This window comes from Sciurus vulgaris (genome assembly GCF_902686455.1).
Source record: "Sciurus vulgaris genome assembly, chromosome: 16".
Lineage (NCBI taxonomy): Eukaryota > Metazoa > Chordata > Mammalia > Rodentia > Sciuridae > Sciurus > Sciurus vulgaris.
This window is the reverse complement of record NC_136477.1, coordinates 5,499,788-5,524,735: the sequence shown is the minus strand read 5'-3', so window position 1 is coordinate 5,524,735 and position 24,948 is coordinate 5,499,788. Positions and strand designations below refer to the sequence as shown.

At 57.2% G+C, this 24,948-nt stretch overlaps 1 protein-coding gene across 5 annotated transcripts; it reads right to left on the bottom strand.

The window, feature by feature from the left end:
• Positions 1-613: 613 nt before the first annotated feature.
• On the bottom strand, positions 614-15,581 carry CAMSAP3 (calmodulin regulated spectrin associated protein family member 3). 5 transcript variants are annotated; one of them, XM_079115529.1, is made up of 19 exons: positions 15,304-15,581; positions 9,873-10,126; positions 9,205-9,327; positions 9,030-9,125; positions 8,828-8,860; positions 7,865-7,912; positions 7,468-7,606; positions 6,764-6,903; positions 6,594-6,687; positions 6,471-6,525; positions 6,277-6,350; positions 5,895-5,964; positions 4,311-5,745; positions 3,078-3,217; positions 2,665-2,981; positions 2,154-2,253; positions 1,753-1,865; positions 1,560-1,678; positions 614-1,475 (listed from the first exon to the last, which is right to left on the bottom strand). In XM_079115529.1, the coding sequence occupies exons 1-19, from the start codon at positions 15,449-15,451 to the stop codon at positions 1,170-1,172; spliced, it is 3,804 nt and encodes a 1,267-aa protein (XP_078971655.1). In that variant the 5' UTR covers positions 15,452-15,581; the 3' UTR covers positions 614-1,169. The 5 variants fall into 5 exon arrangements, with proteins under 5 accessions (XP_078971655.1, XP_078971652.1, XP_078971654.1 ...); XM_079115526.1 differs by having other exon boundaries at positions 891-1,475; positions 4,311-5,796; XM_079115528.1 differs by lacking the exon at positions 7,865-7,912 and having other exon boundaries at positions 891-1,475; positions 4,311-5,796; positions 15,304-15,580.
• Between the last annotated feature and the right edge of the window lie 9,367 nt (positions 15,582-24,948).

Genomic DNA, 24,948 nt, shown 5'->3' with positions numbered 1-24,948 from the left:
CTCCTGGCCCAGAAGCTCCTGGAGCCCAGAGCCTGGGAGCACCTGACCCCCAGCTGCCCAGGTGTCACTAACCCCTGCCCACCTGGACAGTTCTGGGGCTCTGCTCCACCATCCCTGAGCTGTGGGGTGGGATCAGGCAGGCTGCAGCCCATCTCTGCAGACTTATTAGCAAGGTGCTTCTGTCCCTGGCAAGGAGCCCGGCCATGTCCAGGGCGTGGCCCTTAGTCCTAAGCTCTGGGAAGCCGTGAGCAGGCTCTAAGCTATTAAGGGGTTTTAGGCATCAGGGGACATAATCCGATTTGTGCTTTAGCAGGTCACACAGGATGCTGTGTGGGCAGGAGGCAGCTGGGGACATGAGGAGGTCCAGGCTGTTGGATTGGACTACGGGGTGGGTGGTCTTGGGGCCAGAGTGGGCTTAAGGGGTGAGTTGCCCAGGACTGGAAGTGGCAGGGAAGCCAGGCCCTGCTTGACGTGGGTGGCCATGTGAGCCCTGCACTTGAGGTGGCTAGTGGCGATGCCAGGAAGGCACCTGGATCCTCGGACGTGGGGCTCAGGAGGGCAGCACAGTTGCCCTGGCCCGGAGGCAGCAACAGCACGGAAACTGGGCAGGCTGGCTCCAAGGGAGGCAAGGGGACAGGATGAGTTGGAAATTGGCCCTGAACCAAATGCCAGGAAAGGCCAATAACAACAGCCACAGAAAAGGAAAATGGGGAAGCGGAGGAGGCCCTGGGAGAGGCGCTGGTCATGAGCCTCCTGCGCCAAGAGAGCGGTTCAGAGGCAGCCGAGAAACCCTGAGAGGAGGGCTGTTGGAGAAGCCACCCTGGGGCCATCGAGGGGGCAAAAGAGACAAAGTTGGCTCAAGAGCGAGTAGGACAGGAGACTGAAACCCAGCCAGCCTCAGGGAGGTGACAAGACTCAACTTCTCTTTAAATTATTTTATTCAAGAAGGTGGGGAGGACAGACAAGGGGACTGAGCTGAGCCCTGAGTCCCTGAACCTCCCAGCTCAGCCCCCACAGTAGGACTGGACTCAAAGTTAGGGGGTGGGGACTCCAGCCCCACCCAGACAAGGTCGGAGACAGACAGGACCCAGGAATACTGACCAACTGTCCTCCAGAAGGGCGGTGGCCAAACCTCGCAGGGCCCAGCCCGTGCACCACCCAGGGTGGGGCTATTTGGGGGTGCTGCCGCCCTTCTTGGGAGTGGTAGGCTTCTTGCTCTGCCAGAGGTGGCCCTGGATGGTGAAGGCATCGACGCTCATAGACATGGTCTTGGCGGGAATCTGGGTGAAGCGCTTGCGGTCCGAGTTGTACTTGTAGATGCCTTCCACCATGGCAGGCGTGACAGTGCGGGGGCCGTAGCCCGCCAGCCGCGACAGCTCCTCCGTCTCCCCAGACAGCGTGTAGAGCGCCCGGAACTGGCAGCTCGAGTCACGGAAGAGAATCAGGAAGTGGTTGGCCTTGCTCTTCTCAATTTCCTAGCAGGTGGTGAGAGCCGTGAGCCAGCTGGGCGGGACCACTGACCCTCCACCTGCCCCACAGCTGGGCAGGTGCAGGCTCACCTCCAGAATGCGGTTCTTCTGGGGTTCGTTCACCTTGCCCGCCAGGCAGCAGTGTGACAGGGCGTTGTGGATGATGAACTTGTTGGACTTGGCGCTGGGCTCCTTGTACAGCCTCGGACCTGGAGGGCAGGAGGTCAGCAGGGCGACGGGCCAGGTGGAGCCTGCTGCTCACACCTCGCCCAAGCACGCTCACCTGTGTACTCGGGCACTGAGGCCGGGGAGGAGGCGTTGCTGCCATTCTCCCAGTCACGTTCTCGGCTACCAGGCAGGCGGCTAGGGGACATGAGACCAGATGGGGACGGGGCCCTGCAGCAACGAAGGGGTGGCCGGAGTGAGGTAGTGTTAGAGGTGAAACCAGCACAGTGCAGAGGACGTGGGTGCGGGGGTCAGGCGGCCCGGTCCAGGTCCAGCAGCGTGGCTGTGCGCTCAGCCCCGCAGGCCCCCAGGGCCCCTCTGCCAGGCGCAGGCAGCCCCACCTCGCACACGCTGCATCTGACTGGGTGGCTCCCTGACACGCCCGAGCCACGCCCACTCAGGCGCACAGGGAGGGGTGCACACACCCACAAGCTCTGGGCAGCCCCCGACAGAGCTCACCGAGAGGTGGGCCTCTTCACACCGAGGTGATTGGGGGCCTCGTTGGCCACGGTGGACAGGGACAGGGTGGACTGGGAGTAGACCTTGCTGAGCCGCGAGCCTGGGAAGAGACCCCACAGGTCAGCCCCACCTGAAGCCCCCTTGCCTCCACCAGTGCCCGAGACCTGACCAGCAGCTGTAATGGGAGTGCAGGGTCAGCCCTGCCCGAGACCCTCACCCCTCCGCAGCCCACCAGGTCCAACCTTCTGCACACCTGCAGGGAAGGGGGCTTTGCCCAGCAGCACTGGACACCTTTGTCCCCTAGAATCCCCCAGAGGGTCTCAGCAGCCACGGAGGGAAGACCCCTCACCCCACTGTATCCCCCCAGTCAGGGTCAAACCCCACTGGCAGCTTTACCACCCCACATGCCCACCCCTGCCCTGCACCCCTGTAGCCCCCCCCACATCCACGGGGCCTCCCCCAGAGAGCCCAGAAAGGGCCGTGGCAGGCCCCACCCCCACAGGGTCCTCACCCAGCAGGCCGCGGGCTGGGCTTCGTGCCAAGGCCGAGTCATCACAGCAACCAGAGCGTGGCCGGGGGGCCCTCCGCCCGCCCCGACCCGGCCCCCCGGTCCCCGTGGCCCGGGGCCGCAGCACCTTATCAAGGTCGTCCATCAGTTTTAGCTGGGCCCGGCGTTCATACTCGAGCCTCGTGAAGTCCCCTCTCCGGGGGCCCACCTCCTCCTCAGCTGGGGCCCGGGCAGCAGGGATCTGGGTGGCTGCCGGGGCCACATGGGCCACAGGAGCTGTGGGTGCTGCAGGGGCCGGGCCAGGGGCCTCCTGGGCCAGCCTGCAGATGGAGGGGAAGCCAGCAGTCATATTGGCATGGGGTCACTGGGAGCAGGAAGACCAAAGGCAGGGGTCCCCTGGCAGGGCGCAGCCTCACCTCACAGCCTCCTCCCTCCGCTGCTCCTTCTCGGCCTCCTGCCACTGTTTGCGCCGCCGGGCCTCCTCTGCTCGCCGCTGCTGCCGCTCCAGGAGGCTGGCCCGCTTTTGAGCCATCTCGTCTTCGGGCTTGTCTTCATCCTAGGGGAAGGCGCCCAGTCCGGCTGGCCAGCCCTCCCTGCCGTGCTAGAGCTCGTCTCCCACTCACCCAGCTGGCCAGCCACTCATCTGTCCTTCATAAATGTACTAAAAGGATTTAGCTGTGCCTACTTTACACAACCCCGACGCCAGGTGCGGAGGGGTGAGGAGGACTGGGTACAGCCAGTGCTGTGCCCATCGGGGAAGACCTGGAGAAGGGCGTGGGGTGCTGCTGTCTACACTGCAGGTAGGGGCCTGTTCCACCCTGGCAGCACTGAGGAGGCCTCCTGGGGGAAGCACCCCTGGGGGTGACAAGGGTTTAACTAGGCAGGGGTGATACGTGAGGGCAGCCTTTCAGGAAATGCAAGTGCAAAGGCCCTGGGGCCAGATATACCCAGCAGATGTGTGAGGATAGCAGAGCTGGGGTGTGGAGCTGGGGAGAATGGTATAGGACACGGTCAGAGGTGAGCAGAGCCCAAGCCATGGGGAGGGCTTTTATCCTAAGAGCCAAAATTCCTGCATGCTCACTGGAGGAGTGGGGTTGGAGGGAAGCAGCAGGGACAGGTCAGGTGACTGCTGGGCTACCAGGATGGTTCGGGCAGCAGGGGTCATGACAAGGAACACAGGCTAGGATCATGGAGGGGAACTGGAAGACCACTGGGAGGAGACACCACAGAAGACCTAGCCCTGTCCATCTACCATCAACCACCCATCCTTCCATCTGCCCAGCAACCACCTGTCCATCTGTCTGCCATCTTGCATCCCTCTGTCTCTCCACCTGCCCCACCTATGTGTCCATCTGGCTACCCACCCTTGTCTGTCCACCCGTACCTGGCTATCCACCATCTACCCACCCACATAACCTATTTCTCTGTCTACCTAGCAATTTATCTACCCGCCCACCCATCCAACCTCTCCGCCCACCCACCCACCTTCTACCCACCCCATCTACTTACCCATCCTCCCACCCATCCATTAGCAATGCCCCATCTGTCCAACCACCTATCCACCCACCTCTCCAAAGCCCCACCCACCCCCAGGATGTCCTCACTTCCTGGCCCACCAGGCATCTGCTCCCATCCCCTTAGTGACTCACCTTATAGAAGAATCCGAGGCCAGCCCGAGGCTCTCCCTCAGAAGAGGCTTCTTCCTCTAAGGAGTCCTCGGCCCCAGGGGGGCTCCCATCCCCCTCGTCCTCGGCGGCAGGCTCCCCCAGGCTGCCCAGGGGGATCTCGATGAGGCCAGGCTTGGCTGCTGGCTCCTCAGGAGGCGTGCCCTCCGCCAGGAGGATGGAGGAGCGAGTCTGCACAGGCACCTGGCTTGGTGAGAACTTGCGTAGGTGGGGGAGGCTGTCCACGTCGTGGGGTGGGGTCAGCACCCTGGTCAGGGGTGCCAGTCGCAACTCTGCGGGCCGTGCGTGCTTGGGGCTGCGCGGTGCCGGGCTGGGGCCAGGCCCCGGGCTGCGACGGGCAGCTGGGGCACGCCGGGCAGGGCTGGGGGAGGCAGCTTTGGGCCCAGCCGTGGGGCCAGGAATGACCCATGCAGCAGGTGGTGGGGCAGGTCCAGGGGCCTCCTGGGGGGCCAGGAGCCGCTGCTGCTGGTCCGTGAGCCTCTGCATGTCCCGCTGCAGTGAGCTCAACGCAGCACTCAGCTTGCTGACAGCTCGGTTGTAGTCCCCCAGGCCCTCGGGGGGCACTGGGCCCAGCTCCGGAGAGAAGGTCACTGACTTAGGCCGCGAGGATGGCTCACCCTGGCCCTCACCAGCTGGCCGCTCCCCACCAGGGGCCAAGCCCTGCTCAGCCTCAGCCTCGGCCTCTGCCTCAGCCTCGGCCTCCCCTCCGGCCTCCCGCGGCTGCACCTGTAGGAAGGCGCTCTTGCCCAGCCGCTGGCGGTGCTTGGCAAAGATGGCCTCGATGCGCCGCTTCTGGGCCTCTATGGCGCGGCGCTTCTCCTCCAGGCGGGCTCCCAGCTCACTCATCTCTGAGCTCAGGGCTTCAGGGACCGCCGCCGTGGACATGGGGGGCCCTGCTCCAGCCTCGGCCTCAGCCTTCACCAGCTGCTTCTTGCGTTCAGCAAAACTGGTCATCTTCACTTCAGAGTTAGTGGCCGCTGGGGATGATGCCACCGCCTTCGGGGATCCCTCAGGTGGGGCTGGCAGTTTCGACACCTCCCCCGACGGGCAGGGAGATGGCTTTGAGGGGGCCTCGGGGTGGGACACGTAGATGGGCACCTTGGCGGGCCCGTCAGACAGGGGTTTTGAGGCCCCCTCGGGCAGGTAGGCAGGGGCCGCCGGCGGTCTGGAGAGCCCCTCGGGGGAGTGGAGGTAGAAGCTGCCGTCGGCAGCCCCATCTGGGAGCAGCCGGGGCTCGGCACTGTGGATGATCTGCAAGGCCTCCTCGATGGTGGGCAGGTCGCCGGGCTCTGCGGGTGGCTGGGCAGGGGTGCGGGCCGGCACGGGACGAGGCGGGCCCAGACTGTCAGAGCTGACGGAGCGCAGCAAGACGGGGTCACCCATGACGACGTCCACGTCGCTGTCCAGGCCAAAGGGGGTGCTGAACGACACAGCCTGGGAAAGGGGACGGCTGGGCGGCCAGAGGGAGGGGTCAGCCCCTGGGGCCAGCCTGTGCCCTACCCCACCAGCCTCCTCCACAACCCGCCAGGGCCCTTGAGCTATGCTCACCTGAGCTGACGGTTCCAGGCCTTGCCCAGGGCCTCCATGTGGGACATGGACGGAGAGGACTTCAGGGAGCCTGGGGAGGGGCAGAATGATCACTGTGGGGTCATTGGGGACTGGATGAGGTCAGCATCCTCTGCAAGGTCACTGGATGGGTCGCTGATGGGTCATTATGTGTCTAGTAAGAGGAGAGGTTTCCAGAGATGGGACCTGGGGCCGTTTGGTAACACTAAGGGGTGCTGAGGACCCACCAGGGAAGTTCTGCGGAGCACCTTGGTGACGGCAGAGGGACCCAGGGCTACTCGAGGGGTCATGAGATGACATGGGGTCAGCTGGGGCAGTCTTTGTGGGGGAGCCCCTTGTGACAGAAGCTGACCCCATTCCTCACCTGTGGATCCTCGGAGTGGGGACTGGGGGCCGCCAGGTGACAGGAGTGGGTGGCGGAAGTTGAAGACAGGAGAGCTGCCGGGAGACACATATCAACCTCGGACCCCACCGCCCCTCATCCCTTGGGTTTTCCTGGGACCACCCCAGCACCCAGGTGGGAGAAGCCACCAGATTCACCCCGCAGGTGGGCTGTACCTGCTGCCACTGTTGTTCTGAGGTGGGGAGGCCTCGGTGCCCCGGGGGGAGGCAGCTGTGGACAGAAAAGAGTGTCAGGCAAGGCCTGGCCCCCACCCCACCCAGACAGCAGCCAGAGCTCACCGTGCCCATCAGGCAGGTCCTTGGCCTGCACGAAGTCAGGCTTCAGCACCTCGAAGCACATGAACATTTCAGCCAGGAGGACCACCAGGTTGACCTGGAGGTGGGAAGCGGGGTCAGTGAGCGAACCACACAGCCCTGGACCCCCGCCAAGGCCCCCACGATAGCCTTACCTTGAGGGGCGGTGGGACATAAAGCAAGTCCTCGAGGGACAGCGGGCAGCCACGGGGAAGACGGGAGGCACAGAAATCCTGCACCAGCTGGAGATTGTACAGGCTGTCCGCCACGGACATGGGGTCCTTGAGGCACACCTCTGTAGGGACAGGATGCCTGGGTCCCTGGCTCTGAGTGGAGGAAGGGGGCCCAGGGAACCTAGCAGCCAACATGAGGACCTACTGTGGGCTGGTCTTGTGCCAGGTGCCCTCTGCAAAGGGCATACCATGATAGACCATTCCCGTGGCCTTGGACTCTGCCTGGAATACTAGACCCTCAAGAACTCAACTCAGAAACCTTTTTCTGATCACCCATCACTCTCTGGAGCACCTGATCCCTAAGGGACTTCTGGATTCTCTCTCTCCCCTCACGAGGATGTTGAGCCATCTGTGAGGTCAGGAGTGTGCCTCTATTTATTCTCACAGGATCCCTGGCACACAGTCCTGCTACAGGCATGAATTCTTTGAAGCACAGAGGAGTTTAGAAACTTGTCCAAGGTCACGCAGCTAATTAGGGACATGAGATGCAAACCCAGGTCTGCTGATTTCAGAAGCCACACGCATAACCAGTGCATCATCCTGGTCTCTTGGACCTGGGGACAGAAGCCTGGGGACTGGGGCTCAGAACACCAGGCTTCCCAGATGGGGCTGGACCATTCACTCACCCTCAAGTCGTAACAGCTGGGGGCAATAGCAGTGGATTGTGGCGGCCAGCGCAGCTCCGCTGGCCAGGTCCTGGAGGCTCGTCACAGTTGGGAAGCAGGGGGCACGGCGGGCCACAGCACGGTCCTTGCGGTATCGGATCTGTGGACAGGAGCCAGGTCAGATGAGTGGTCGGGCTGGCCTCCTAAGTCAGCGGTCATGCAGGCTGGGCGGGGAGGCCTGGGGTTTCCGCCACGAGGGGGCGGGAAGCCGGGGGTCCCAGAGCCAGAATGGTGGGGGCCAGCCTGGAGCAGGGGAGGGGCAGCAGCGAGAGGCAGAGGAGGTGTCTGCGAGCAGCCAGGCCAGCAGCAGGGGCTAGGGACAGGGGCTCCTGGGGCCCAGGAGTGGGGGATACATTACCATGGGGGGTTTGTTCCCCGACTCCTTCAAACAGAAGGCAATTGCGTGCTGGGGGGAGAGGAGCAGCCGTCAGCAGGGCGGGAGGGGTGCTGACCTGCGGGCCCCCAAGCCCACCTCTGAGGGAGGGAGTAGTCCTGACCCCTGTCCTGAGCTCTGGCCGTCCAGCTCCCTGACTGTGTTCTGGCCGGCTTTGGGGACCCCAGCTCCTCCCAGCCCTGAGGGACCCCAGAGAGCAGCCTCCCATGCAGGGAACCCTCCTCCCATAAGAAACCCAGGCCCCAGCTTGGGGAGAGGATGCAGAGGAAGCAGGTAGGCAGGAAAGGAACTCCCCAGCCCAGACCCCGGGGTGGGGGTAAGGAGTGAGCAAAGGTGGGGAGCCCACCCAGTTCAAAGCTTCCCCCTCTCCCCTTGCTTGTCTGTTGCAAAGATAAATTCCATGAAACACAGAGAGACGTAGATGCTTGTTTAAGGCTGCACAACTAATTAAGGGAAGAGAAAGTCAAACTTCAAGCTTTGAGAAAACAGGCCTCCTCCCGAAGCTGGGATTTTTTCCTTAGGGAAACTGAGAGCCGGGCTTAGGAAGGGTTGAGGCTCTTCCTCTTGCCTGGGGAGATCTCCATGTCACCTGCCCACTGGGGTCAGGATCCATGCATCTGATAGACTGGGGTTCCCTCCACTTCACCCAAGAACAGGAGGTCCTGCCCTCTTAGTTAATGGGGGAGGGTTTGCCCTCTTGGTTAACAGGAAGCTCGTCAATGGTCAGTTCTCTGAGGGGGGTGGCCCTCTCGGGAACAGCCAGGGTTGCACTCTTCCCTTGGTTCACTGGGGGGTTCTCCTGGGCCCCACCTCCTTTGCTCACAGCTAGTGGAGGAGAAGAGAGGGTGCAGACAAGCAGGCAGAACTGGGCACACAGACCGCAACAAGCAGGGCAGGCAGACGGGGCGGACAGACAGCCCCACTTACAGGAACCAGCTTCCAATACCAGCGTGTGGGGCACTGAGGGGCAGAGAGGGGTACAGCAGGGGCCGGTGCAGGGGAGAGGGCGGAGTGAGAGAGAGAGAGGGAGAGAGTCACCTCCAGCCACCCCCGACCTGGTCCTGCCCACCCAGCCCTCCGTCACCCAATCATCCATCATTCTTCAGTCCATGCCCTGCCCTGGCCTCACCGAGGGCTGTGCTGGGGCCGCCCCATCTGCAGGGGCAGCAGGAGGTGCACGATGAGCGGCTTCTTGCTCTGTCTTTTCCTGCAGCCGCCTGACAGTCTGGAGGCCAAGGAGAAGTTCAGTGCTCTGTTCACTGCATGGTCCTGGTCCCCACCCACCTTGGCCCAACCCCACTTACTGTGTCCACCCAGAAAAGGAGCTTGTGCTCCAAGCTGGTCAGAGCCAAAGGACCAGGCAGCGTCTTTGTCCACTCGAAGGCGAAGGCAACCATGAGGGCATCAATGACAGCTAGATGGGCTCCCTGTGGGGGCAAGGGCTAAAGAATGAGACCAGCGGTACGGTGGGGCTCCCTTGGCCTCCAATGGCCAATGAAGAGAAAGAAGCTGGAGGTGGAAGGGGAGTGTAGTAGGAGGGGACGGGCGGGCCTGGCCAGGGGCTGTTGTGGGGTCTTGCGGGCTGTGGTCCTGGAAGAACCACTCATGACGGCCAGGCTTTGAGATCAAGGCCTCAGGATGGAGAGGGCCACACTGGGAAGTCTCTGAGGGCCAGAGGTGTGTCTGGGGGAGGAGCTAGGCTGGTGGGAGGAGCGTGAGGCTTGACAGGAGAAGCCACGCAGATGAGGGGTGGAGCCTCATGAGGAGCAGCTACCCTGGTGGGTGGAGCTTTGTGGGAGGAGCTACCCAGTAGGTGGAGCTTTCAGGGAACAGCAGGAAGGTGGGTGGGGCTCGAGGTGAGGGCCAGGCCTGGTGAGAAAGGGCTTTGAGGAAGGTAAGCCCCAGGACTTGGGGGCTCGGGGAAAGAACCAGGCCGGGTGGGCAGGGCCTACTGGGCAGGGGCGGAGCCTACCATGAGAATGGGCTGGTGTCTCAGGTCAGCCTCGCGCACCGGGCGCTCGGGCAATGCTGGCACTGTGCCCCTCCGTGCCAGCAGGGCCAGCAGCGCAGAGGGACTAGGAGGTGTCTCGAGCTGCGGCAGCGCCTGGCGCCAGGCCCGGCAGTAGAGCTCGGCCGAGAGTAGCAGCCGCGTCACCGGGGGCTTCACGTGCTCCTGCGCGTACTGGTCAGTATAGAAGGGTTCCCACAGCTCCGGGGGCACGTGCTCTGCAGGGGCATGTGGAGGGGCATGCGGGGAGTCAGGGCTCCAGACATCACACGCAATGACAAGGCCCCAGCCACGGGGGAGGTCTAGGAAGGAGGGCACCCGGAAAGGAAAGGCGGGAAGGTGGCGGGGCGCGCAGGCGTGCAGTCTGCCATGGGAAGGAACGCGGACTCCGGGCAGAGGGCAAAAGGCGCGCGCCTTCAGAGATGGTGGGCTGCTGGACAGGGAGGCGAGACCCGAGGGAAAGGCAAGAACACCAAGTGCTGGCTTCACGAAAGCCGTCCTCAACCCCAGGAAGCCGCAGGGGCCCCTTACAGAGGACGCACAGAGAAGGCAAGCAACCCGCCCAAGGCCACACAGTTCTCCAGTGCCAAGACGGGGAGTCAAACCCACACCCTAGGCCAACTCTACATCCTCCCTCAGCTTGACAGCCGGGCAGGATGAGGGGTGAGGGTGGGGCAGGACACGGAAATGGGGAGGTGATAGAGGTCAGAGGCTTTGAGGGAACTGAGCGTCTGACCTTGGTAACTAAAAAGAGGAGACAGGGAAGGAAGAGGAGGCATCCAGGGCTCCCTGGGGCCTGAGGGGAGAGACGGAGGCAACAGGGTCAGTGGCTGATGGGGGAACAGGAGGGGCAGCAGGTGAGAGGGTAAAAACAGAGTGTGAGGGGGTTTGGGGACACCCGGGAGGCAGAGAACATGAGGGAAGGGAGCGGAGGCGGGTGGCGAGGTCCTGTCAGAGGTGGCCACCAGGATCCTAGGTGGAGGGAGAGGTCCACATAGGCTACGTGGAGAGGAGAGGTCCGGGAGGAGGTGGCTGAGGTCCACATGACGAACCTGCCCTGGCTGCTGCCCCAGGCGGCACCTCTCTATGTTGAGGTTCTAAGTGGGTTTTAAAGAAGGGGCGGGGGGCCCATCAGGCCAGACCTTTCCCAGGTTCCCCTGGGCAAAGCCAGGCTCCACTACAAGGACCCAGGCACCCTTGACAGAACCTGCTCCCTGCCAAGGCTCCTTTCCCACCCCCTAAAACCACACTTGACCTTCCCACTCAAGACCCACCCCTGTGTAGAGACGCTCCTTCTCCCTGCTGGCTCAGTTCAGCTCCTTGAAAGAGGGATTCCAGGTTCACTTCCTCCTCCCCTCTGCCTGCGGCCTCTTCCCTGTCCACTTCAACCTCCTTGACCTGGCTTCTGCCCTCAGGTTTCCAACCTCCCCAGGCACACATCCGGGCCCGTATGTGCCTGGGCTCTCTGCCCAGCACCTCCTCCACCCCCCTGGTGTCTCCTTATAAATGGACATGCCTCACTCACTCCTTGACTGCTTCCATGGCCATCTGAGGCCTCCTGCTGCCACCCAGGCTCCACATCCCACTGTCCCCCCGCCAAAACCACCCAGGATCTTTCACAACCCTCAACATCTTGCTCCAAACCTCCTGTTCCTCCCTGTCCCCATCACAGTGAGAAATCACCATTCCTTTTTTTATTATTATTTTTTTCCTCCCTGCAGTGCTAGGGATGGAACCCAGGGCCTCACACATGCTAGGCAAGCACTCCACCACTGAGCTCCAGCTCCAGCCCTTTTTACTAAGTTGCTGAGGCTGGATTTGAACTTGCAATCCTCCTACCTCTGCCTCCCAGGTCTCTGGGATTAGAGGTATGCCCCGTGCACCCTCCTCTTCCCCATCCCCAGGTTGAAGCTCTACCTCATATCTACATTCCCAGGCCATTTTATTTTTTGAGATGGAGTCGCTGAATTGCTGAGGCTGGCCTCAAACTTGCCATCCTCCTACTTCAGTCTCCCAAGTTGCTGGGATTACAGGTGTGCACCACTGAATGGGCTCAACATCCCTCCTTTAATCAGTCCTCTGGTTTAACCTTCTGACATCTCCCAAATCCAAACCCTCCCACCCACCTCTCAGCCCCTGCTGGAGACTCAGGGCAGAGCACTTCCAGGTCCCATCAGCAAAGTATAACAAGTTTCTTTGCCTTAAGACTTTTCTCAGGGCCCTCAACCTTCAAGATGATTTAAAAAAAAAAAAAAAAAAAAAAAAAAGTGAACCAAGCTACTGACTGCCCAAGTTTCTGGAGCACTCACTCTGTGCCAGCGTCCTCCACCTTGGCTGTATTTGTGTGGTGGGGATGGCTGTCTGGTGCATTTCAGGATGTTTAACAAAATCCCTGGTCCCTAAGTAGATACCAACAGCACCTTCCTCCCAGGTAGTGACAACCAAAAATGTCTCCAGACACTGCCCAATGTCTTCTAAAGACCAAAATGTCACAGGCTGAGAAACACTGCCCTGTGCTATAAAATGTCTATTGAGCATCTACTACAGAGCAGAGCTGTCCAACAGAAATATGATGCGAGCCACGTAAGTAGTTTTATGCAGTTTTCTGGTAGCCATGTTAAAAAAAATAGAAACAAGGAATGTTAATTTAGTAATATAGTTTACTTAACCCAATATGTATCCAAAACATCATTTCAACATGTAATCAATGTGAAAACATTGATGAGCTATTTCACTTTTTTTTGTACCAAGTCAGATCCAGTGTCTAGTTTACCTTTACAACACATCTGGATTCAGCCAGCCACGCTTCAGGTGTTCACGAGCACGTGGGGCTAGTGGCTGCCCTACTGGACAGCAAAGCTCTGTGGCACAGCATTTGTTTATACTGTGACCTTCATTTCATCCTGAAACTTTCCTTATGCCACTGTACAGATAAGAAAACCAAGGTCCAGAGAGCTGAGTTAACTTGTCCAAGATGGCACAGCAGGTAAGAACCCACATGAACTGCTTCCCTCACATATCTTACTGACGTTCTGAAGGCAGAAGGAATGGCATGCGGTATTTCCCAAACTTATTAAACACAGTACCCTTTCTTATCTTTGAGTTTGTGCTCTGCTGAGGCCATCTGCCTGCATTCCTGCATAAGCTCCTCAGTCTTGTACCTCAGGGCCACCAGAACTGTCCCTTCCCCAGACACAAGCCCTACTGGGCAAATGCATGTCTGATCTTGTCAGTTCCCAAACACCTGCTATGGTTCCCCACTGTCCTCAGGTCCCCACCCACAGCCTGAGAAGCCCTCCTCCTGAAGTCTCAGTCTCCCTCATCTCCAGCCTCCCCACTGCTACTACTGGGACCAGCATGTTCTTCTCTGAGAACGCCCTGCCCATCCACACCCCTGCCTTTGCACAGAGACTCCTCCCCCCTGGCAAACTCCTACACATCCTTCAAGACTCAAGCCCCTCCTCCTTTGGGGAGCCTTCCCTGCCCCCTCACTCCCTGGCAGATTTCAGGGATTTCCTCCCCCAGGCAAAGCTTGCTCCACACCACAGAGCTTATCACTCTAAGCAGCCATGATCCGGTTTCGTGCCCATCCCCCTCTCTCCTGTATCCATCCTCCTTACTGGACATCCCGGCCCCCAGCACTGGCAGGGCACCTGATAATCACTGATAGAGTCCTGGAGTTCATGAATCCAGAGAGTTGTGTTCCCCTCCGTTTAGGGGAGGTGTATAGGAAAGAAACTGAACTTGACCCTCAGGGTAGTGTTACACAGCAGAGGGAGCTGGGTCACTCAGAACAGAACGGGGCGCGTCAGGCATCAGGATCCTAACAACCCCCACAGGAGGTTCTGCTTTCCATTCTGCGAAATGGGATAGTAATTCCTGCTCTGTCTGTTGGCCAAGAAACAATGAATGATATTCATAGTATTAATAAAAATAACCTCACCAATAGAATCCATTTAGCATGCACCAGGTGCCAGATGTGATTTGACAGTGGGTACCTCTTTGATGCCTACCAGCAACCTTGCCCAAAAGGTACTGGGGTCTCAATCCCCAGTGTGCTGTCCTGCCACATGTGTGTACCCCACAAACATTTTCCAACATAGATATAGAAGCCAATGAAAGCCTTCTTTCACAGAGGGGGAAACAGAAGCTTAGAACTGAGATAATTCCTCCACATCCGAGAGGAGCTGGCACTCAAACTCAATTCTGACTTGCAAAGTGAAGCTTTCTATAGCCTCATAACCTTGGGTGTGAGGGGCTGGGCAGTCCGAGTCCAATCCTCAACTCCTTTCTTCCTCTAGTAAACCCCTGAGGGTGGGCAGGCCTCAGAGTGGGTCATGCATGGAAAGCTACTAGGGGAAAGTGGAAGGGACAGGCTGAAGCGGAAGCAGGAGAGGGACAGCTGTCACTGAGACCCACACCCAGAACAGGTTGGTCTGGGAAGGCCACTGAGAAGGGGGATGGGCTGTGCCCAGCCGGTGCCAAGACCAGTAGGCAGGACCAGTGGGAAGGCAGGGCGTCCCCCGACCTCCCCGGAAGGCCCAGACCTTAATTAACCCCTGTCGTCCCCAAGGCCAGGCTCCTGCTCCCAGCTCAGGTCTAGGGCGCTGGAGCTGCCCACAGTGGGGACAGCGTGTGCCCAGGGCCTCTCATCCTAGGGACCCACCGGCATCCTCCCTGTGGGGATGGCTCGACTTATTTAGACATGCGGGCCTGGGGACTGAGCGGTGGATCTGCCCTAATGGGAGAAGGCCCTGACGCGGCCCCCACGCGGGGCAATCATGGACAAACCATTCCGCTTCCACAGGGCTCGCCTGCCTCCCGGTAAATGGGGCAATAAGTCACAGCTGCCAGCCGCAGGCCGGGCGGTGGAGGCGAGGGGGCTCCCAGAGCTCGCCCCGCCGCCCACAGCGCAGGCAGGGCCGACGTGGGGCGTGTGTCCGGGCCGAGGAGCAAGCAGAGCTAGGAACCCCAGCGCATAAGGCCCGCGGGAGGCCGGGGACAGTGGGGAGGGGGTCATCGGAGGCGCGTGATGAGTGCAAAAGAGAGAAGGGCGTGCAGAGCTAGGGCTAGGGGTGTGGGAGGCGGGTCCCAGAGGCCGGCACCCGGCGACCCCACCCGACCCGCAGACCCCGCCCCGCTCACCTGGGGGCCGGGACGCCAGGGTCCCCAAGCGGAGCTGTGCGGGCGGCCCCACCCCCACCGCGCTCCAGCAGCCCAGTGGGCAAAGTCCACCGCCCCGGCCGAACAGGAAGCTCTGAGGCCCGGCGCGGCGGGCCCGGGCCCGGGGACCCCTGGCGACCGGCGCTATTGTTCCCACGGCCCTGGCCTCCCGGGCCCGGCGCCCCGCCCCCCGCACCTGCCGCGTCCGGCCCGCCGCCCCCCGGCCGGGTACCTGCGCCCCCGAACGCGGCCCGCAGCACCCACGCCAGGCTCGCAGCCGCCTTGGCCCGGGAGAAATCGTACTGGTCCAGCGACTTGATCTCGGGCACCAGGAAGGTCCTCCGCAGCGGCCCGGGCCCCGCGGGCGCCGCCTCCACCATGGCGGCGCCGGGGCTGCGGGCGCCGGGTCCGCGCTCAGGCTGGGCTGGGCTGCGCCGCGCCGCGCCGCGCTCGTGCCCCGGCCGGGCCCGCCGCCGCCGCTGCTGCTGAACCAGGTGCGGCCGCTGGCGCTGGCGACGCTGCGTCGGCCCCGCCCCGGGGCGGAGCCCAGGTGCGCTCCGCCCCCCGGACCGGACCCGGACCGGGGCGGGTCCCGGGCCTCGCCTGGACCCAAGCTGCCTATGTCCTGGGCCGGACGGGCGGGACTGCAGTGATGGAGGGGGAGGGGGCGCTGCGGAGGAGTGAGTGTGTGCATATGTGTGTGCGCGCGTGCGCGCCTGGGACACTGAGGAGGATTAGGGACCCTCTGTGGATGTGTGTGCAGGCCCGGATGTCTACTCTTAGGTCTGTGAACACCTGCGCCGACTTGTAATGCCTGGCCCGTAGGCAGCGTGTGCGTGTGTGCACCTGCTTCTGGGGCACAAGAACGTGTGTCTTCGTATCTGTGTGCATCTCTGAGTGTATTTGGGTGGTGACTTGGAGGACATCTGCGTTTGAGTGTGACATTGCATGTATTTGTAAGAATGTGTGTATGTGTTTTTAACATGTGTTGTGTATACAAAGGTCAGTATTAGGTAGATGTCTAGTCTGAGAACAAAAGTGTGTGGATATCTGCTTTTTGAGTGTATATGAGTGTATTCGTTGGTATCTAAACGTGTTTGTTGTATAAGTGTGTGTGGTTGATGTTTGTGTCAATGCAGGAGCATAGGAGAGAAGTTGAGAGTGGGTACATGTATTTGTGCAGGAGTGCGGCAGTGTCTCAGTGTGACTGTATGTCATTAATGGGTATGCCTGAGAATGTGTGTGGGTATGTGCAGTATCTGTTGGGGGAAGGCTCTGTGTGTAAATGAGGAAAGTGGATTTGTAGATGAGTATGTGAATGTGGCATACCAGTGTGTGTATATGAGAAACAGTTTCTGGGTGTACTTTTGTGCACATGTAATCAGCCCTTTGTATCCTTGGGTTCTGCATCCATGAATTTGTACATGAGTATGTGAATGTGCATACCAGTGTGTGTATATGAGAAACAGTTTCTGGGTGTACTTTTGTGCACATGTAATCAGCCCTTTGTATCCTTGGATTCTGCATCCATGAATTTAAGCAACCACGGATTGAAAGTATTTGGGAAAACAATGCATCTGAGCCGGGCAGGTGGCACATGCTTGTAATCCCAGCAGCTCGGGAGGCTGAGGCAGGAGGATCTCAAGTTCAAGGTCAGCCTCAGCAACTCAGCAAGACCCTAAGCAAATCAGGGAGACCCTGTCTCTAAAAAAAAATACAAAAAGGGACTGGGGATGTGACTCAGTGGTTAAGCACTGTTGGGTTAAATCCCTGGTACCAAAAAAAAAAAAAAAATGCACTTAAGTTGAATGAACAAAACATGTTAAACATGTTCATAGTTTTTATGACATTCCTACCTAAATGATACAGTATAACAACTATGTGAACAGTGTTTACATTGTATTAGTTATTATAAGTAATCTAGAGATGATTTAAAGCAGGGAGGACTGCACATGTTCTATGCAAATACTCTGCCTTTTTATATAAGAGACTTGAGCATTTGTAGATTTGGTATCTGCAGCAGGTCCTGGAACCAATCCCCTTCGGGCACCAAGGGATGACTTTACGTGTGTTTATTTGTAAGTGTATTTGTGGGTTTGAGTATATGGTGTGAACCTTAGAGTGACAGGTTTTGTAAATCACGGAAGTGGGTGTAAATGTTCAAGAATTCCTATTGCTGAGTGCATTCATGAGCGCACACCTGTGCATATTTATCTAGGAACTGTATATGTACAGATATGTATACACATGAGCATAATTGTGTGGATATATTTGTAAATAAATATATTTGTAAGAGCATAAGCCCCCATTTGTGGATATTTGTTTAAAATTTGCGTGTTCCATTGTGGTTTTCTGTTTAAAAAAAACCAACTGTGTAGCCAGGAGCAGTGGCTCACGCCTATAATCCCAGCAGCTCAGGAGGCTGAGGCAGGAGAATCATGAGTTCAAAACCAGCCTCAGCAACTTAGCGAGGCCCTAAATAACTCAGTGAGAACCTGTCTCTAAATAAAATACAAAAAAAGGCTGGGGATGTGGCTCAGTGAGTGTCCCTGGGTTCAATCCCCAGTAAATAACAAGTGTATACATGAATATGGGTTTGTTCTTTTTATGTATCGATCTCTGAGTGTATTTGTGTGACTACAGCTGTGTGTTTACATCTGTGTAAATTTGTGGAGACATACATGGACCTGTGTGATTTACACCTACAAGGTGACCGGGTACATACCTGTGTATGTGTTTTCTGAATATAAACCAAGTATCTGAATGAACCCCTGCATATGTGTGCATTCGTGGTGTCTGGATGTCAGCAGATGACTGGTCTCTGTTCTGAATGACCCTGTATGTACCTAAGTGTATCTGTTTGTATCGAGGTGTATTTATGTGTCTTACACAGTGGGACTGGGTGGGTGGCTTCTGAGGAAATATGAGTGGGACTTATAACTGCAGAGGAGATTTCAATCACACAGAGGGCTATATAAAATGCTTTGAGATAGAAAAATGACATCACACATACCTCCAAGACACCCCTCTCCAGGTGGTGGCCCCTGAGTGGGCCCTTGGTTGAAATTCCAGAGTCCTGCTGACACATGTTGCACACGTGTGCTGAGGGGTGGGTCTCATGGTCCAGAGCGTGTGACCAGGCAAGGGGGTGGGTGTGCCGGAGGGAGGGGAGCTGGGGCGTGTGTCCTCCTGTCTGGATGTGTCTGTGCAGGAGTGGGTGTGGGCACACAAAGGGGCCAGTGTGTATGTGTTGGAACACACGTGTGAATGTGCATGACGCACGGGTCGCGTGCCTTGGCTCCTGTACCAATCCCTGCAAGCACCTCAACAAGGTCCCTTCTGCACTGGGCCTCGGTTTCCCCATCTGCAGCACTAGGGGGATCTGGGGCTCAGCATGGGGAGGTGTTCCACTCCCGCTAGTCCCTTCTGCGAGTGGGCGTGTCCTGCGGCTCCCTTCCCTGGGAAGGTTCCCATGACCTCCGTGGACGCCAAGGACAAACCCCCGCACGGGCGCCTCCTGCTGCTTGCTGCAAACACTCGAAGGACACGAAGACAACACACAGGCATGCGTTTTCCGCCCCGGTTGGGGGCTCTGGGCCCTGGCCGCCCTGGGATAGGAAGGGCAGGGGGCGTGGGGGCGGCACTGCAGCAGAAGCCGGCTCGGTGCCCCTGCCCCGGCGCCAGGGGCCTCCTTGGGCCCAGCCCCCACACTGGGCCGACCGGAACGCCAGGCTGGGCTGGACCGCCCCACCCACACATGGCCGGCTGGAATCGAGGTCCCACCTGCCCCCGGGGGCCTGTTCCTGCGGCCCTGGCAGCCTCAGACACACTGGCTCCCCTGTGTGCTGGGCCCCCACCCGCAGCCCCCTCCCCCCTCTTCAGATTCCTGCCTCCCGCCTCCTCCCTCACCTGGAGCCTCCTTGGGCTCTCTCGCCTTCCAACTCATCAGAGGCCCTGGTCATTAAGCTGGGGGCGTTGATGACTTAGAGGGTTTGTAGATTGGGGTTCAGGGGTTAGGTCTGGGGAGTGTATGGATTGCTGTAAAATCATCTGCAAAACCCTGCCTGTGTGCATTTGGAAGATCATATTAACAGGTAACAGTTTTAGTGTGCTGTATGCTTGGCACTTTTTCGTTTAATCCCAAACCTAGCATAATGGTTTAAGCCTTAAAATGAGCCCAACATAATGACCTCCCCCCAACCCCCACAACGCACACACACACACACACACTCACTGGGGCCTCACTCTGTTTCCTTGAACCTCTGGCCTCAGCCTCTGAAGTAGCTAGGAATACAGGTATGCACCACTGCACCAGACAACTGCAACATCATGAGTTTTATACCCAGTTTACAGATGGAAAAATTGAGACTGAGCCCCAACATCAGACAGCAAGAAAGAATGGAAAGAGCCTTTGGGCCCGAGTCCCTGGGATCTCAGCTCCCCTGGCTAAACAGATATGCTGTCCTTCTATCCCATGGCTGGTGTCACCATCTCTAAACATCTACGGTCCTCACATAGGGTTGGAGGAGGGCAGCAGAAGTGGGGATCTCAGAGAAGAGGCGGTCTGGGGTCCCTTCTTGGTACCTCCAGCCCAAAGTGAGCTGAAGGGCCAGGCCACTGGTAGCCCCACTGAAGTTCAGACTCAACGAAGATTATCAGGACCTCTGTGGACCTCCAGGGGATATGTCCACAATAGAGCAACTCAGACTTTGGCATAAGTTGTGTGGCACATGCCAAGGGCTCTGTCCTTGTGATGCCTGCATTTAGCAGCAATGCACAGTGAAGAAACAGGTGAATGAGAACATTTCAGGTAGGGGCAAAATTTGGGGATGCGGCTAGGGTCGCAGCTCAGTGATTAAGCGCATGCTCAGCCTGGGCCAGGGTCCAGGCTTCACTTTCAGTACCCCCCAAAATATCAGGATGGTAATAAAGCAAAATGAGGGTGAGAAAGGCAGCTGGAAGCAGATTCCTGGAGGCGGGGAGGTGGGGCGGACTGGAATGGTGGAAAGAAGCCATGGGAAAGAGCATTCCAGGCAGAGGGAACACCGGGAGCACAGGCCCCCGGGGCAGGGACAGGCGGCGCAGTTACTAAGGGAAGTTCTGAAATGAAGAGCACAGAGGGAGCCAGCCGCCGTGCCCTCTTTATGAAGAATCGCAAACTCCTTTTCCTGGGGAAAAGCCCTTCTTTTTTCTGATCCACAAGAGGCAATCAAGATGAATTTCTGCCAAATGTGGGGGTGGCACCTGCCTGTGGTCCCAGTCACTCAGGAGGCTGAGGCAGGAGAATCCCAACTTTGAGGACAGCCTGGGCAACTTTGGGAGACCCTATCTTAAAATAAAAGTAAATAAATCAAAGTGCTGGGATGTAGCTCAGGGGTGGTGTCCCTAGGTTCCATCCCCAATATAGCAAAAAATAAATAAAGGCAATTAAAACAAAACCCTTAAAAAAAAAAAAAAAAAAAAAAAGGACTATTAGTAAAACTGTCCCATTAAAGAGCAATCTAGGAGACATAACAACTAAATGTCCCGTGGGGGCTGGGGACATGGCTCAGCATGCTCCAAGGGCCTGGTTCCATTTCCAGCGACTCACTCAGAGGTGTCACTGAGATCCTAAAGGGAGTCCTGGGACAAAAAAAGAGCCTTAGGGGAAAACTGGAGGAATCTGAACAAAGTATGGACTTCAGTTAATAACAATGTATCAAAACTGGTTCATTGATTGTAACAAACATACCATTCTAGAATAAGATGTTAATCATAGAGGAAACTGAAACCCTGGGGTGTGTGTGTGTGTGTGTGTGTGTGTGTGTGTGTGTGTGTGTGTCTTTTGGTGGGGAAAAGGAGTGTATGGAGACTCCCAATGTCTGCTCAAACTTTTGTAAATTTACAGCTATTCTGCGCGACTGGGTGTAGAGCACTTGTCTTGTGTGTATTCAGGCCTGAGAATGGCAAACCAAACAAAGCACAAACACTATTCCTTTAAAAGTCAATTAATTAAAAAAAAAAAAAAAGAATTAAGAAGATATGCAAAACTCGAGCCCAGAAATCCTAAAATTACTATGTCAAATTACTCTTGAGTTTCTAAACACTTATTATTTCCTGTGCTCTCTCATTTGGATGTTGATGAGCAGTTTGAGACCTGCAGTCTGTGGATCACACTTGAGTGCTGCTACTGGATTTCTCAATGTCTGCCAGCTCCTGACTGGGGACATAGCCTTCTTGGCTGGGGGGGCTGTCCTGTGCCCTGTGGGAGGTTTAGCAGCACCCTGCTTGATGCCCGCAGAACCCCCTTCCAGGTGTGCGGACCAAAAATGTCTCCAGACATGCAAATATTCCTCCAGTGAGCATGATCGCTGTCCTCCAAAAAACCAGCAGGCATGTAGGTGACGAAGCAAGTCTGCAAATTTGGTCCAGAAAGACCCATCTCATGCGTTTCTGTGCACTTGAGGGTGGCCCCGAGGGAGCCCGTGTTCCAGAGCAGTCGGCCGCTGACAAAGGACCATGAGAGCTCCACTAACGAGGTCAGTCGCAGGGAGTGGTTCCGGGGCCGAGGAGAGCGCAAGGATTCAGAGCGTGGTTGGGAGATAGAATGGACTGCACTTGCCAATCTAAAGTACACAGGAGGGCAGGAGAGGAAGGGAGGAGCCTTGGAAGATGCCCAGATCTCTGCCTTTCGCAACTGGGCAGATGGTGCTGCTATGTGCTGCGATGGGGACATGAGATGAGAGGTTGGGTTGGGTGAGAACGATGAGCTTCATCTTGGACAGGTTGAGTTTCAGGTCCCTTGGGCCATCAGGAAGACCAGAAGTGTCATCTTCTACAGGTCGTGTTGAGCGGACCTCCGCGAAGGTGAGCCTCCACGAAGGTGTAGGATCCTGAAGGAGTGACTTGACCCCATTCCCTGTCTCTGGTGCAAAAACACAAGGAGATATGGAAGCATCCGAGATCCCCTGCAGTAGGTGAGCGGATAAACAAATGGCGGTCCACCCACACAGCAGGACATTGCTCAGTGCTGAAGAGAAGTGAGCTACCAAGTTGAAAGACAGGGGAAGCTTAAATGCACATTATCCACAGGGGAGGGGTTCCAGGCCCCTCTAGCCCCCCTGCAGGTACCAAAATCCACAGATCCTCAAGTCCCTTGTATAAAATGAACCACTGTTTATATGGAACCTGCACACCTTTTGCGTGCCTTCAAATCTCTCTAGATGATTTACAACAACCAATGCAGTGTTCATGCTGTGGAAATAGTTGTCATACTGTGTCACTTAGGGAATAATGACAAGAAAAGTCTGTTCATGGTCAGTACAGACACAGTTTGTTTTCCAAATATTTGTAATCTGCTGTTGGTGAAATCGGTGATATGGAACCCATGACTATGGAAACCGACTCTCCTAAGGGAAAGAAGCCAACTAAGAAAAAGCCACACAGGACAGGAGTCCAGCTGCACTGCATTCTGGAAGAGACAAACTTATGGAGACAGTAAAAGGATCAAAGGTTACCAGGGGCCTCAGGAGAAGGAGAGATGAGTGGGCGGAGCACAGAGGATTTTGAGGGCAGTGGAACTGCTCTGTGGACCATAATGGCGGCTACATGTCACCAAACACCTGTTCAACAGCGAGACTGGACCCTGAGGAGAACCACGGGTTCCAGTGATAACGATGTGTCCATGGAGGTTCATCCAGGGTGACAGATATGCATTCTGGTACAGGATGCCAGCAGTGGGGCAGAGAGAGAGAGAGGGAGAGAGAGAGAGAGGGAGAAAGAGAGAGAGAGAGAGAGAGAGAGAGAGAGAGAGAGAGAGAGAGAGAACTCTGTACTTCATGCTCAATTTTGCAGTGAACCTAAAATCATTCTAAAAATAAAGTCTGTTACAAACACACACACACTCACGAGGGGACGCGTACACACTACCAAGACGTGCTCAGACGTTTCTAAATATGCCTAGTGATTCTTGCACAATTGCTGTCATGAACACAAACACCTCCACACACACAAATGTGTCCATGTGCACACTCAGCGCTGGTGTAGGCCAGGGGAGAGAGATCCCCTCAAGCATGCCTCCGTCACTTGCATGTCCTTGAGGGGAAGAAACATTCTGTCCACCCTTTGGTTTCTTCCCTTCCCTCCCTCTGGTAGGAGGAGGTCTTTGGGCCTCCAGAACCAAAGCAGTAACTTGTTGAGTTTAAAAGACAAAGACCAAGATGGGTGGGAAGAGGCGGCGGGAGGAAGTGGGAGGGGAGAAAGGGGGCGCCCCTGCTCCCTTTAGTTGGTGCAGCCACCAAGGGACTGAAGAGTGAGGATGTTCTGATCCCTTCTCTGCACGCATCGCTGTGCCTGCTGGCCCTTACCGGACACAGCCAAGGGACACAGAGGAGAAAGTGCTTCGCATGCAAACCTGGGGCCTTCAAGATGCATGAGCTGGCCAAGACCCCAAAGCTGGGGACCCCAAGGCTGTGCAGGTCTGCACTTCTGAACCATGGTCAAGGCTGAGAACACAGGCATGAGAGTTTGAGAAGCTGCAGCCACAGGAGAGGGAGAGGCAGGCTGAGAACAGAGCCCCAGGAAACCCAGGAAGTGGGAGGGAGGAGGAGGAGGAGGAGGAGTGTCTGGGTTTCCAGAGGAGGGGGAGGCGGAGCCAAGGAGGGAGAAGGGCTTTAAGAAGGTGGGAGAGGTCACCAGTGTCCAGAACTGGCCCAGAGGTGTGTACAATAAGAAGCGAGTAGCTGACGGTCCTTGGAGGAAGCGGTCTCAAGGCTGCTGTGTGGGGAGGCTCAGGGAGGACATGGATTAATAAGTCAGCAGCGGGGTGGCTGGGGTGCAGCTCAGTGGTAGAGCACTTGCCTAGTGTTGGAGAAGCCCTGGGTTCAGTCCCCAGCACTGGACACACACACACGCTCCCCCTAACTCTCTCTGCGTCTTCAGGCACCCTCCACTCACTCCTTTCCTCTGCTCCTCTGCCAGGCAGTTCTGTCCTGCAACCCCGTCCTTCCTCCTCCTGGGTCCTCGCTTTGTGTTCTTTGCCTGCCTCCTCTCTCTCCTCCAAAGGGAATCTGTCTTGCAGAAATGTAGGGTCTTGGAGATGAAAGGAACTTCCAGCATCAGCTCGTCCAAAGCTTTACTCAGAGCTCAAAGGATCCAGTCCCCCACTGTGGAGAGGAGCAGTCCCGTCCTCATGCCCAGCAGAGATGCCCAGTTACTGTCTATGGAATCTGTTTCTCTGCCCTCCTGGGCGGTTTTCAGTCCTTGTCCTCGTCATCCTGTCTGTCACTCCCTCTCCTTCGTCCTCAGTGTCTCTATTATGCAATGTGTCCTAGAGAGGAATGTAATCGTCAAAGTGTGGAGTAAAGGCAATGGGGGTTTTCACTTTGAGTGTGTGTGTTAACACAGCACCTACTCTGTGCCGGCAACTGAGGGTATAACCGGGAAAAATACAAAGATCTCTGTCCCCTGGATCTTACGTTCTAGAGGAACATGGACACTGTGAATTATTAACTGTAATTGTTTTCTGTGGGCCAGGAGGAGGCGATGTAGGGGAAGTCAGGTACTCTGCTTAGCAAGGAGGTCTTGAGGAGCAATGCTCTTGTTACCCCAGGTAGATGAAACACCAGACAGGTAGTGCCAACAAACTCGTCTCTTAGTGGCAGACTCATCACAGGGAGGGACCCTGTGGGGTAGATTGTCGAAGTAATGGTGCCAAATTTGTCCATATCTGCTTGCGTCCAACAGTTCTTAGTGAGCCGGCCCCCACACTGACTTGGGGTTTGGCCAAGTGACTGGTTTGGGCCAATATAAAATGTGACAGAAGCAAAGGCTTGAAAAGAACTTCCATATCAGGGGCTATCACTAAGGACCCTAAAGACAATGTAAGGAAGGGATTCTG